The 15695-nt window shown below is 37.3% G+C and overlaps 1 protein-coding gene across 1 annotated transcript; it reads left to right on the forward strand.

Moving 5' to 3' along the window:
* Positions 1-859: 859 nt before the first annotated feature.
* On the forward strand, positions 860-9067 carry LOC133795278 (uncharacterized). The gene is made up of 6 exons (XM_062232733.1): positions 860-1763; positions 1929-2752; positions 2857-2928; positions 3268-3717; positions 8660-8848; positions 8933-9067. The coding sequence occupies exons 1-6, from the start codon at positions 860-862 to the stop codon at positions 9065-9067; spliced, it is 2574 nt and encodes an 857-aa protein (XP_062088717.1).
* The last annotated feature ends 6628 nt before the right edge of the window (positions 9068-15695 follow it).

Raw genomic sequence — 15695 nt, forward strand, 5'->3', positions numbered from 1 at the left:
GTGGTGAAATCAGTCCTTGTTTGGATTCGATAACCAAACCTTGGCCTTCAATATTGGGGTCTAAAAAGTCTGAGTGCTCTTGTTAGCACAATAGGGAAACCTATGATGATGGACAAGGTAACTAAGGAAAAATCTATGGTGAAATTTGCTAGGGTCCTTGTGGATGTCGAGATTACTGACAGATTACCTCACTCAATTAGTTTTATCAATGAGCAAGGTCAGTTGATGGAACATGTTATAGAATTTGAATGGCTTCCCACCCGATGTTCTTGTTGCAAGTGTTTAGGCCATACTGCATCCAGCTGTAAGAATGCTAAGGAGGTAGTCTGGAGACCAAAACAACAAGTTACAAATTCAGGAAAAAGGGAATCTAGGGGTGCTACGGTACTGAGTGAGTCAAAGCTTGAGAACAAGCCAGTGGTTGTCAATCAAATGGATGCTAGGAAAGAAGCTCAAACTACCAGTAAAGGAGATCAGCCGGCTATAAAGGGAGGTTCGAAGGCTTCTTTGATAACAACAACTGAAGATATAAATGAGGCTAGTTGTTCGATGACAGAGAAGGAGAAACCTTGGACTACCCCTAAGAAAGTGGGTGGTTTAAGGAAAAAAGGTTCCACAGATCAGACTTTGAGAGTAAACAAGTTCAATATTCTACAGGAGAAGACTGCCATGGTTTCAAATAAGGAGTCACAAAAGCATCAACATTCTAATGGAGGGGTGTAATGTTTTGTGTTGGAATATAAGGGGTTTAAATAATCGGAATAAGCAACAGTCCTTATTAAAGTTCTGTTTTGTTCATAAAATTGGTTTGGGTATTTTTCTGGAAACTAAACTCCACAGCAATAAAATTGAGGAGATTATGCATGATGTGTTCGTGGGCTGGAGTTGGTACAGTAGTAAGGCAATTGAAGGGATAATCTTGTTGGTTTGGATTCCGGATTTAGTTCATGTAGCTGTTGTTCAGGAGCTGGACCAACTGGTCACTTGTGAAGTTCAGATAAAGGGTGTTAGTCAAATAGTTATTCTTTCATTTGTGTATGGCCGAAACTCAGTGGAAGAGAGGAAAAATCTCTGGGCTCAGCTACAAGTTCCTCAGGTTAATTCTAGGCCTTGGCTGGTTGTAGGGGATTTTAATGTAGTTTTTGAATATGATGATCGAATTGGAGGAAGGCAGGTTTCTGCTATGGAAGTTGAAGACAGTAGTCAATGGAGGGCAAAATCTCTGTTGATTGATTTAAGATCTAGTGGTTCCTTTTTTACATGGTCTAATAAACAAAAAGAAGGTTCAAGAATATTCTCTAAGCTAGATAGAGTTTTTGTCAATGAATTGTGGATTGATACCTTTCCTGACTCTGAAGCCCGGATTAATTGGGATGCTATATCTGATCATTGTTTTTGTATCATCAAAACTGTTCAATTCCAAACTTCAGGGGTTAGGCCTTTCTGGTACTATAATATGTGGGATAAACATAAGGACTTTAGGAGTACTGTCTTGAATATCTGGTCTAAACCGGCAGGTGGTATTGGATTACAGAAGATCATTCAGAAACTTAGGAGACTGAAACCTGCCTTGCTTCAGTTCAACAAAGTGCAGATTGGGGATGTGGTTCAGAAATATGCAACAGCAAAGCAGAATTATGAATTGGCTCAATTTATGTTGCAGCAGTCTCCTTCCTCGAGTTTATTACAGCAGGAAGAGGATGAGGCAGCAGCTGAGTTTGCTAGAATGTCTAAGTTGTATGAAAGTTTTCTGAGGCAAAAAAGTAAAATTAACTGGCTGAGATTTGGCGACGAAAAACACAGCTTATTTTCATGCAAGTTTGAAACAGAGGAGAATGAGAAATCGTATCACTAGTTTTACTAATGATGAGGGGTAGATTGTAGAGAATCCTACAGAGGTAATTGCGCATTTTCATAATCATTTAAAGGTTTTCTGGGTAAGAGTATTGCTCTAACAGGTCGGGTTTACTTGAGCTGTTTCCAACAAGATAATGTTTTGTCTTTAGATCATCAACTTGATCTAATTCATCCCTTTACTAAAAAGGATGTTAAGAGGGCTTTATTCAGTATTCCAGCTACCAAGAGTCCTGGCCCTGATGGTTATGGCTCTGGTTTTTTTAAAGCTCTCTGGAAGGATATTGGAGATGAAATAGATGATGCGATTCTGATGTTCTTTGATAGTGGTGTGATTCCGACTGAATTGAATGGAACAATCTTATCTCTTATTCCTAAGGTTGTTTCCCCTTCGAAGGCCACAGATTATCGTCCTATAGCCTGTTGTAACACCCTCTATAAATGTATTTCCAAGATGATTTGTTTCCGATTGGCAAAGGTTCTTCCTGTGATAATTCATCAAAATCAAGGAGCCTTTATACAGAACAGACAACTTGCTCACAATATCTTAATCCTTCAGGATATTCTGCATGGTTACTCCAGGAAGAATATTTCTCCCCGTTGTGTTATAAAAATTGATCTCAGCAAGGCATATGACTATGTTGACTGGACGTTTATGGAGGATATCTTGAATGCTTTTTGTTTCCCTAGGAAATTTATTCAATGGATAATGAATTTCTTGACGGGAACGTCCTATACTCTCTTGTTCAATGGAAGATTACAAGGAAGTTTTGAAGGGAGGAAAGGTTTAAGACAGGGAGACCCCATCTCTCCGCTGCTGTTTGTTCTAGCAATGGAATATCTAACTAGACTACTGAACCAAGCTTCTCATCACAAAGAGTTTAGATATCATCCTTGTGTAAGAATTTGCAACTTGTGAATTTGTGCTTTGCGGATGATTTGATTATGTTTTGTAAGGGGAATTTGAAATCTGTTCAGATTTTATTTGATGGTTTTTTGAAGTTCTGTCGCTGTTTTGGTTTAGAAGCTAATTTGAGTAAATCTCAAGTGTTCTTTGGGGGCGTGGCAGCTGAGGTTAAAACTGAAATTCTTAGATCTGTAGCGCTTGGAGAGGGTAGTTTTCCTCTGAAATATCTGGGGGTATCGCTGAGGCCTACGAGATGGTTGATTGCTGATTGTGGTGAAATAATTAAGAAAATTCATAATAGACTCCATGTTTGGGCTAGTAGACATCTATCATTTGCGGGGAGAACTCAATTGATATTCTCAGTGTTGCAGGGAATTCGCAACTATTGGATGAATATTTTTATGCTTCCCATTAGTGCGGTTCAAGAAATAGATAGACTATGTCGTAACTTTCTTTGAGGAGAAAAGAATAATCGAAGCAAATTTCACTGCTCCTCTTGGTCCCAGGTCTGTCTACCGAAAATCTTGGGAGGTCTGGGTTTCAAGGAAGGATCTATTTGGAATAAAGTCCTATTGGCTAAATACCTTTGGGCTTTATCTTTAAAACAAGATGTCTTATGGGTGAAATGGATTGATGGGGTTTATTTAAAAGGTACTTCTGTCTGGGCTTACCATCTGAAATCAGATGTAAGTTGGTATTGGCGCAAGGTGTATTATTTGCGAGAGATATTTTCTGTCAATGCTTTGGAGAGTTCGGCTATTCATGGTAAGCTGAACTTGAAGTTGTTATATAATAATTTGCTTCAGAAGGAGCCGGTGGGGTATGCTAAGGCAGTGTGGAGCAGTCTTTCTGTGCCTAGACATCGTTTTGTTCTTTGGCAATCTGTTCTTGGGCATCTTCTGACTAGAGATAATCTGGTCCGGTGCCAAATTGAGGTTAACTCAGTGACATGTCCGGTTTGTGAAAGAGGTGAGGAAACACACAAACACTTATTTTTTTACTGTGTCTTTTCTCATAGAATCTGGGAGTTGATTAAGAGCTGGATTGGACCTGAGATATGGTCAAATCAGTGGGACAACTGGAAGCATTGGCTGGATGGGAAGCCTAAAACCATGTTGCAACGCATATATATAGCTTGTCTGGCAGCTTCTGTTTATCACATCTGGTGTAATAGGAATATGTGTTTCTTTTCTCAGGTCTCCTACACGCCCCATTGTTTAGTTAAGATAATCAAGAGGACTCTTAAGATTAGATTGCAGGGTAGGCTAAGTCATAAAGAAATGAGTAAGAATTGGAAGCTCTCTGATTTTGTTCATATGTTGTAATTTGTTGTGAGGTTGGATGTTTGTGAACAGGCGGTTGTAATTTGTTTGTTGCAATATAATCTTCCTTTTTCATAAAAAAAAAAGTAATGATAAACCCACATCCAAACAACACTCTCATCAATAATAATTATTCTAGAAGTGTTAAGTTTCTAGAATCAAAACAAAAATCTCATCTTGTGATTCTAGAAACACAAGGCTTTAGTTGCAAAATTGAAGAAACACCACAAGGAACGAGTGCATACGAGTAAGCAAATAAAAATAAACTCAAAGCCAAACTTAGACGTGAAAGAGCATTGAAAATTACCAAAGTAGCGAATAAGTGGGTGGAGGAACGACGACTTCGAAGAAAGGCGACAGACCAGGTCGGGACGTGCAGGTGGTCGAGGGTTAGCTACGGGCCTACGGCCTTGGGTGCGTGTGCTCAGGGCCAGGGGAGAACGAAGGACTTGTCAGTTTTACACACTCTTTCTTAACAAATCACAGTTTCGCACAAGCGGTTTGTCTGGTTTTGGACACTTTTTACTTATACATGTGTGTGAATTTATAACTAACAAAATTCTATAGTTTTCTTGTTAATTTAGCCTTTGGTCCCGTTCAAATTTTGATGCTAATATAATTAAATATTTGATGAGAGAAAAGAATCTGACCCTTTATTCTTGTTTGGGAGCTGGGGAAAAAAATTGTGCCTGACCTTCAAAGGGCAGTTACTGTCTGTTTTATGCATAGTGTAGGTTGATATATACACAAAAAAAAACAAAAAACTTTGGCATCTCCTTTTTCTTCTTCTCTCTTAAAGTATACATGAAGACTAAAATAAAATGCTCATGATAGTTTTTGATGATATGAAACTTAAACTCACTAAAAGTTCAATTAAGACACTAATTTATGCATTTCGAATAGATTTGTGCATAATTTTTTGGTTTTTTTTTTTTGCAATTTTTTTCCACAGTTTTTCACATCTAAAACGTTAAAATTTGCAGAAAACTCGATATACCTCGATGTGTTTTGATGCCCAGCTTGATGGGCCCGTAAAAATCATGATTTTCATGAAGAAAAAAAAATCAGCTGCCACGATACACCTTGACGCCACATCGACATGCCTCGACACACCTCGATGCAACTCAATGCAATTCATAAAAAATGCATAAATTTTCACTCGGGTGTCTGTTTGAGGTGATTTTTAATTAATTTTGGTATTTTCTTGTGATCTACATGTCTTAGATGTGTACATACATTTTTGAGAAGTTTAAAGCTTGAAAACATACCTAATTTTGAAAATATAGGGTATTGTTTTGCACTTTGGGGTGTTTTCAAGCTTTCAACTTCCCCAATGTGTGTGTACACATCTTAGATGTGTAGATATCAAACAAATACCCAAATTAAAAAAATCACCTAAAACAAACACCTAAGTGAAAAATTATGTATTTTGGATGAATTGCATCGAGACATGTCGAGGCATGTCGAGGTAGATGGTTTTTTCTCATGAAAATAATGATTTTTATGATATACCTCTATACACCTCGACGTGCCTCGATGCCCATCATGATGGGCCCTTAAAAATCATGATTTTCATATAAAAAAAACTATGTGCCCCGATGTCACCTCGACGTGCCTCGACATGACTCGACACACCTCAATGCAATTCATAGAAAGTGCATAAATTTTCACTCGGGTGTCCATTTTAAGTGTTTTTTTTTTTAATTTAGGTATTTTTTGAGATCTACATATCTAAGATGTGTACACACACATTGGGGAAGTTGAAACCTTGAAAACACCTCAAAGTTTAAAATAATATCTCTATATTTTCAAAGTTTGGTATGTTTTCAAGATTTAAACTTCTCAAATGTATATCTACACATCTTAGATATGTAGATCACAAAAAAATACCAAAATTAAAAAAAAAAATCACCTTAAACAGACACCCGAGTGAAAAGTTATGCAATTTCTATGAATTGCATCGAGGTGTGTCGAGGCATGTCGAGGTGGCATCGAGGTGTATCGAGGCAGATGATTTTTTCATGAAAATCATGATTTTTAAGGGCCCATCATGATGGGCATCAAGGCACATCGAGGTGCATCAATGTATATCGAGTTTTCTGCAAATTTTTACGTTTAAGATCTAAAATATTGTGAAAAAATTGCAAAAAAAACCAAAAAAAGCATGCATTGATCTATTTGAAATGCATAAATTAGTGTCTTAATTGAACTTTTAGTGGGTTTAAGTTTTATATCATCAAAAACTATCATGGGGCATTTTATTTTAGTCTCCATGGATACTTTAAGAGGCAAGAAGAAAAATATAAGAAAAAAAGGGAGGAGGATGCCAAAGTTGGGGACGTTTTTTCAACGAAATTTGTTGGTGATGATGGTTTTGTGGTGGCTTCCATGACTCTCCAAAGAATTGAAGGGTGACCGAGAGAGAGAGAGAGTGAGAGAAGAGGGGGAGAAGAGAGATGGAGGCTAAAAAAATGAAAAAAGTATTTTTAGAAACCAAGCAAATAGTAGTATTATTTTGGAATGTTGGTAAATGATGGTTTTTTTTTGGATATAGCAGCCTACACTATGCATAAATACCCAAATTTCCCTTCCTAAGGGGCATTACTGGTGCCCAAAACCAAAAGGAGTGTCATACCGCTATTAATGTAATCTAATATCATATCCCACATATTTGAATTTAATAAATTTATGGGGTATCGCTAACTAATCATGTGGTGTCACCTCATGTAGTATTAGACACCTTAAAATGTCAAATAGCAACACTCTTCTTCTATGTTACAGCCAAAGAAAAGTTTGTTATCTTACCAAAAAGGAGACAGAAAAAGGGGAGAGGAGATTTGTATCCCCTTAATCACCCTTATCGTTCTTTAAAAAAAAAAAAATCACCCTTATCGTTATCATTTTACAATAGCCAAGCGAGCATAACAACATCTTAAAGAATAATAAAATTAGACACACTAATTATACTTAGACATATTTAGTCATAAATTATAGAGGAATGCTAAGGAAACTCTCTATTGCACTCTCTTTTACACTCTCTTTCATCCATGCATGACATGTGGATATTATTCAATTTCTTATATATTAATATTTTTATCAATTCATTAATGGAATTCCCGTGGCATTCAATAATTTAAGAGAGTGTAACAAAAAATGTATTAAGCATTTCTCTAAATTATAACAAACAAATCAAAAGTCGATCTTAAACCAAACTATTGCACCTATCTTTTCGTAAGAAATGATTCGCATGAACTTTTTGAACAGAAATTTTAGGTTATATGTTTAATAATATACTTTATTTTATCTATATAACAAATTTAATAGGTGTAACGCCCCGGTTACTCTAGGATCGTTACTGTGGACTTTGAATAGTGCTTAACTCACTAAATGAGTCATTGGTTATAAACGTGCATATAGGTGTCATTAATAGGCCAGGGTGAAATTCTCGATCAAAAGGAATGGATATATTTTATTTAAAACATTAAACTGTACATGGGCCTATAAAAGTGTTTACAAAATTATTTACAATCCAAAATGGTCATTACAGTATAAAAGTTACAACCCGTCGACCTAAGCAGCAAAAATAGGGTTAAACCCTAGTTCCTCTGAGAAACACCTTGGCCGTAGTGGTCAAGCGGCCGTATATGTATACATCGCCACCTAAGCTCTCCACTTAAGGCTGGGTGAGCTTTTCTTTTCCTTTACCTGCATCACATAGCACCCGTGAGTCAAGGCTCTACAAGAAAACTTATTACTGCTTGTATACAATATCAATAAATGATTCTGGTAATCATTCTGGGGCTTGCAGATAGGTGACTAATGAGTCACACCATGGATAGGTGACTAATGAGTCACACTCTGTGTAGGTGACTAATGAGCCACACTCTGTATAGGTGACTAATGAGTTACACTCTGTATAGGTGACTAATGAGTCACACTCTGGGGCTCTGCACCCTAAGCCACATGACGTTTCAATCATCTGAGCCTTTTGGCCCTGGCTCTAAGTAACTATCCTTTAGACTAGACAAGTGCTTTAGTTTTCTTCGACCTTTAGGTCGGTCAAGCATTTCATGCTCATGTTGATTAGATCTAATCATTTCGGTCTGTCTTAAACACATTAATGTCGTTATTGATTCTTAAGTCAATATCATACGACCAGTGCTCAACACAACCACTGATCTTGACTGATAAGTCACAGCTTCACAATCAATACTAAACACCCATGTCATTCCCTGACTAATAAGTCAGTGTCATTCACAAGTAAGCAAAGTTTCTATCCATTTACAATGCAATCAATGTCCATATATAGAGCACTCAACATGCTTCATCAATAACCATGCATGTCACATACTGGGTGCAGTTTTCTTACCTCTGGTTCGAGCGTGAAATAATAAAAGAACAACCCTTGAGAACGATCGGTCCTTAAGTTCCTTAGCAGTCACCTAGTCATAATCAAATATGAAATCCCATCAATGAAAATAACTAATAAAAGTTTCATGGGGTTAATTGGAATCGAGCTATCCTTGCGAAATTTATCTGGGCCATTTCTGATAAAAATGACCTGCTGTGGGTCAAGTGGATCAACTCCATCTATCTTAAAGGTGCTCCTTTCTGGTCGTATGATCTTAAACCAGACACTAGCTGGTACTGGCGCAAGCTCTGCTACTTGAGATGTTGGTTCCCTAAAGCAGATGTTGAAGCTGCTGGGTGTTTTGGAAAATTCAAAGTTGCTGCTCTCTATAACAGTTTAGTTCCTCAATCTCAGGTGTGTCCCTACTATAAAGCTGTTTGGAACTCTTTGAATGTTCCTAAGCACCGATTCATGCTGTGGCAAATAGTGAATTCCTAGCTTCTTACCAGGGACAATTTGGTTCGTCTTCATCTCGACTTGGTCACTTTGGATTGCCCTGTCTGTGGTCTCAGCCCAAAATCTCATGATCATCTGTTCTACAGATGCAGTTTATCTTCTCAAATTGTTGACTAGATTTTTGATTGGTTAGGAGTGGCTGCTTGGCCTAATGATTTCAGAGGTTGGGTTAACTGGCTAAGCATGAGGATGACCGGTTTGGTGCACTGCATCAGGGTCACTGTCCTGGCAGCTGTCAACTACTATATTTGGCTTAATAAGAATCAATGCATGTTTGAAGGTTGTTCCAGGTCGATTTTTCATATTGTAAATGATATTAAAACTGTAGTGAAGTGTAGATTACATACTGTTATACATAGGAACCATAGTAGACTTGAGAGAAATTTGGTGATGAGATTGATTTTGTAATCAGTTTGTCCGGTTTGTTGAGCTCCTTTGTAGGAGTTTGGAGTTTGTAGGTTAGTTTTGTTCAGTTGATTAATGAAGTTTTCATTCTTCTTGATAAAAAAAAAAAAAGTTTCATGGTCTAAACCCTGCTCCCGGGACCTCGAATCGTACCAAAACGGTTAGTAGATTCGATCCCGAGCCATAGGAAATGAAAACCCGCGCTTAAAACCTTTGAAAACCCATCATGGCACAAAAGGGAGGGCGGGCCGCGACCTGCCCCCTAAGGCTGCGGCGCGTCCCCAAGACAGAAACCCCTTGGTCTGGAAAACCAAGGGTGGGTCACGACTTGACTTAGTGGGTCGCGGCACGCTTGCTAGACAGAGCCCTGAGGAGGCTCTGGAATGGGTTCAAGTCGCGACTTGCATGAACTTGGTTGCGACTTGACCCTACGAACCCAGCTCCCCTGCCTTTCTCTCAATTCAAAACTAGCCAAAACCTCAACAAATCAATCCCACAATTAAAATCAATCATCAACACAACATATCCACCAGTTAAACAACAAAACATAAGCCTTAAACCACTCAAAACATCATCACATACCCAATTCCATGATCAAAACCTCAACCATTAAGCTAACCTAAAAAACAGAGCAAAACCATAAAACTGAACTAAAATCCTTACCTTAAGCACAGAATTGAACCCTCTTCCTCACTCACGATCATCTCTCTCTCTCTCTCTTGGGTTGAGATTTTTGAAGAAAGCTTGAGGATTCAACTTGGGGAATCAGGGCTTGTGATCTTAGGGTTGTGTTCAACCATATACATCCTACTAGCTTAAGCATATCCCATGGTCAAAAGACCAAAATGCCACTAGGATCAATTAAAACCTTTACAACCACCCAAGGGCAAAACAATCATTTCTCATTACTCCCAGTATTTTTAAATAGTAATTAAATCATATCACATTACCCATTCATTCCGAGTAATGTACTAAGCATCAAATTACCACCAGACTTACCCCAAGCCTGGAAATTAAACCCCGTTAAAACTAAACCGCTAATCTTGCAACCTAAGATCGTCTCATGCCAAACAGCTTAAACATATCCACATTATAATGTAGTCTCACTCATAAATCACCAACATGCACATAAATATACAATTATGCTCTTAATAGATCAAAATTATGAAAATGCCCTTCTAATAAGAAGTGGGCCCACATGCATGCAATTATCATCATATAATAATATAATTCACATAATCATGCATAAAATCACATAATTGCATAATAAATAAATTATGGCCCTCTTGACCCCCTAATCCAGGCATTAAGCCACATTAGGGAATTTTGGACATTATAATAGGCATCCCAAATATATGTCATTTTGTATAATATTGACTATAATACCCCCTTCATTAAACTTCTCACTCTCTCTCACATTAATGTGCACCCATGATTAATTTTTGTGTTCTACATTAAAAAATTAAGGCTTTAAATATGCAAAATATGTAGATCTCGAAAAAATACTAAGATTAAAAAAAATAAACTAAAACGGACATTCAAGCAAAAAGTTAAGACTCACCAAAATTTTAGTCAAATTTTAGCGTAGAGCATTGATGTACCATATATTTTGCATCATTTTGGCCAAAAATCAAGTTTTCATGATTGCATCGCAATATCATCGAAAAAGCATCGAAACATCATTAATTTTACATCGAAAAAACATCGTTTTGGTAAAAAAAAATAAAAAAATTTGAAGATTGCATCAAATTTGCACAATTTTTGTAACATCCTAAATTCCCTAATATGGCTTAGTGCCTGGATTAGGGGGTCAGGAGGCAATAAGTGTGTTAATTATGTGTTAATATGGTACGAGCATGCTATTATGTGAATTATATTATAGTATAATTATGCATGCCTGTTAGAGATGTTAAATGTGCGTACGTGGGCCTGTATCTTATAAGAGGGGCATTTTAGTAATTTGACCCGCTGGGGGTATAATTGTTAATTTGAGTCTGTGTGATTGAGACCACATTATTATGTGGATATATTTGGGTTACTCGACGTGAGGCAATCCTAATGAGCAAGTTAGCGGAAAAGTCACAACAGGGTTTATGTAACGACTCAAAATCACTAATAAGGCTTAAGGGCCCTGATTAGTGTGCCAGGAGGGCATAATTGGTTTATGTGTGAGTTTATTGATTTAATGCATGATTATATGATAAGCATGCTTGTATGATTATATGAATGTAAATGTGGTTAAATGCTATATTTGTGAGAACCACATTATTATGTGGGTAGATCTGCAGCGTGCGACTTGAGACGATCCTAGGGAGCCAGTCAGCGGGAAAGTCATAACGGGGCTTAATATTTGACTTGGGGCAAGTCAAGGGGTAATTCAAGTATTAGATGACTGTCTGGGTTATTGGGTTATGGAAATAAATATATGGAGATATATTTGAGGTTAGGAAGCTTAGGTGGGAATATTGGGGAAATTTACCGTTTTGCCCTCAGGGACGTTTCCGGCACCCCGAGCCTCGGGATTGACTTAATTAACCAAGGGTAAGACTAAACAAAAGAGAAACTGGTAGAATAAAACACAAACTGACCTATTTTGCTCTTCTCTTCCTTTCCTTCTCTCTCTCAAGAAAAAAACCACTGGAATTCAAGGGAAATAAGCTAGGAATTTAGTGGTTTGGGCTGGAATCTTGAAGGTTTAACCTAGTGCTCAGTGATTAGTGGTGAAAAATGCGCATTTGTTGATTTTAATTGTCAAAATAAATTAAGTTTTAATTAATATTTTCGTGGAATTAATATGATTTATTTTATAAATGAAAATATTTAATTATGATTTAATTTATTGTTATATTGTAGGAATTAAAGATGCATTTTGTCAAAGAGAAAAGAAAGAAGAAATAAATAAATAAAATTGAAGAAAGGAGGAAAATTTGGCATTTTTGCAACATGAAGTCCAAATTTGGCCCAAAAGACTCCAAGCCCAATCCACCTTTTCTCTCCTTCCACCTGCAGCGCCAAGTGGCGTCTTCTCCCTTGCGCCACGTGCCCCAGCAACAAGCAGCCAACCTTCCCTTCTCCATACAACTCCAACGTGACCCTCCAAGCCTCCTTCAGCATCTTCATGCATCAACTCCCCAGCAGGCCCAAACCCTCAGGCCCAACGCAGCTTCAGCATCTCCACATTCTGACCCAAGCTTTCTTCCAGCAGGCCCAACGTGCCTCCCCAGCATTCCCAGCCGCCTACGTGGCGTGATCCCATTGGCTGGGAATGGGTCAAAAACCCACTTCTGCCACAGCCACTTTCAACCCATATTTTGTGTGTATTGGGCCTTGCAAAATTGCCATTTTGAGCTCTAAATTTCATCTTTTTTTGTGCTTTTGAAAAAGGGCAATTTGACCATACACCAAAATAACTAGGTTAATATTTATAATAAGATTTGATTTTTCAAAATCATATTTTATTATTAATATTTCAGATTTATTTTGTAAACCCGAAATTATTATTTAATTTCTTTTTAGTCCTTTTTCTCCCTCTATAAATAAGGACTCTCATTTCACATTTTGTATGTAATTTTTAGGTAGCAAAACTCTACCAAATTTTAGTCTCATTTCTCATATTTTCTCTCTAGAATTTCATGAGAATGTCTAGCATAATAGGCTAACCTTCTTATGAAGTTTAGGATGATCCTATATGCACTATGACTTTGTTTGGTATTTTTGATTCACCATGTGCTTAAAGTTTATATATTCTAGTGATTTATTTTCTTTCATCTCTATTTCTTTATCTTATTATCTCTATTTATGTTTACTAATAGTATATAGATTTTGTCAAGCACTTTCTATGTATTATCAAATTAGTGAAAATAATATAGATAATATATTTATCATTTTCTCCATATCACTCATATATATGTACTTTTGCTAAAATCTATATAGAATTAGTCATGCTCTTTCTATGTATTTTATAAATAGTAAAAGTAATATTTGTGTTAGGTTTTATGTCCAATCTTTTATTGCATTATTGTCAATGGTATAATGTCATTTTTAGATTTCTCATAAGATTTATCTCATCCTTCCATGGTAAAGAATAATAATCACTTGAATACATTTTTGTAAAATATATTTGTGCATCGATGTTAAACCTTCCAAATGAATAGTTGGGATGTGAACTATCCATTTGTGTAACTTTTTGTGAATCAAATATCCAAATAAATAAGTATGCATATTGGTGACTCTTGATCCTTCTTACTTGTTACCTATTGTTACATCACACTTTATTCTATCTTTATTTCTAATCTTTATAATTTAAAAAAAAAAACAACAAAAATATCACTTGTTTATTTTCCTCACATTATTTATCTCCAAACTTTATTTATTGATTAACTTTATTTCTTTGCCTCCTTGTGGAATCGACCGCCCGATCTATACTACAACCACCGCTAAGTGGAAGTCACGTTTGGGCGTTAAACACTCAGCTAAGGAAACTCAACCAAGATTAAGGTAAGGGCTGAATCATATTCTTGAGCATTAGAATTCTGAGTTTTGGCTGAGTAATAAGGGTGTTTATGGTTTTGATGTTTAAGGGTTGAATTAAAGCATTGAAGCTTGGATTTTAGCTCAGGAATCTGTTAAGGAAGTGGTTCAACAAAGAAAGTAAGCTTCAATTCGTAATTTAGAGGTTAAAATCTGAGTTTGCATGATTGGTTTTTGGCGTTTTGAGCTGCTGGGTTTCAGGAATCAAAATGGGATTTTAGTAGGTTTTTAAGCTGGAATTCTGTTGGATTATGCTGTTAAAATCATGTTAGAAGTTTTGTGATTAATGGGTTTTGAATTAGGGTGCTTTGGGGTGGTTTTGAATAAGGTTAGGATGTTAAATATGGTGGATTTTCTGGGCAAGAAGGGTTGGGCTGCGGCTCTGTTCTAGAGCGTGCGACCCTACGAAGCAAAGAAGCCAGGGAGGCTCGGCCAAAGGGGAGCGCCGTGGCGCCACAGGGCAGGGCCACGGTGTGTGTCTGCCTACTGAGGGGCTTGGGTTCTGTTTTAGGGGCGGGTCACGACTAGGTTTCAAGGGCCGCAACCCTTAGGTGCATTCTTGACCTTTTGGGGATTTTAAGCGTGGGAATCTAACTTAGAGTGCTCGGGATCGATTCCACCCCCGTGCTTGGCGGAATTCGATGTCCTAGATGCTAGAACTATACTCGGAAACCTTTATTAGAATATTAATGGAATTTATTACCTTGATTGTGACTAGGTGTTAAGCTAGGGCTCAGGAAATGGATCGTGCTCGAGGGACATCGCTTGTAGTCAGTGAACGTGGAAATTAAAGGTAAGAAAATTGCACCCGGTTGTGTAATTGTATGGGGACTAAGGGTTCCCTAATATGTACGCTTTGAAAGGATGGTATTATGCCATGCAAACAGTAAATCAATGGCCTAAGAGTGCCAATATTACACTAGCACACAGGGCGCGGCTCGACCGCTGGTAGCCGAGGACAGCTTATTATGCACTGAGCTTGATTTAAGCAGGCCGGAGTTAGTGGGGTAATCAGAGGGTCCGGCCTAAGTTGTCGGCCCTGTTAATCATGTAACTTGATTGTTATTTGTGCTTGGTTGCAGCTTTGACTCTAAATACGTTCTATGTGGTTAATATGAGTGTTAATTATTTGATTATGCCTAAAGGATTAATTATCTGTTATAGTTGTTTGTGATGCATAATATGTTTTCTTGCTGGGCCTTGGCTCACGGGTGCTACGTGGTGCAGGTAAAGACAAGGGCAAACTTGATCAGCCCTGACTTGGAGAGATCTATGAGCTGAATGTACATGACCAGCTGCTCAGCCACCACGGTTGAGGGGAAGGCAGGGACAGGGGAACCAGAAGTGTCTGTTTTGCCTTAGAATGGCTGATGATTGTCTGTATTTTGGAAACTTTGTAAACCGTCTTTTAAACACTGTTTCTTTTTGGGATCGCATGTGTAAAACTGTTTAATTATATAAAATGTATCTTTTGAATCCAAAACCCCTTTTTAACCCTAGCACATTTGTGGTTAGTAACACGTTTTCAACTAAATAACTTGATTAGCAAGTCCTGCACCTTTATAAGTACACAGTGTATCGGTCTTGGCTATCTAGGGCATTACTGTTGGAAAAAGCTTATATAGGATCTTTATTTATTTTCATGTATATCTAATATTAAACAAATTAATACAAGATAGCCTAAAACATGTTTCTAAAATTGAACTCAAAGAGAAACAAATAATATAATACTTACAGTATACGCAGCGGAATTAAGAGTCCTTCCTTCAGTTTCTCTAACTCTTGTATCCTTTCTGTCGCAGAGTTTTAT

This window comes from Humulus lupulus, chromosome 8 (genome assembly GCF_963169125.1).
Source record: "Humulus lupulus chromosome 8, drHumLupu1.1, whole genome shotgun sequence".
In the NCBI taxonomy this organism is placed as follows: Eukaryota; Viridiplantae; Streptophyta; class Magnoliopsida; order Rosales; family Cannabaceae; genus Humulus; species Humulus lupulus.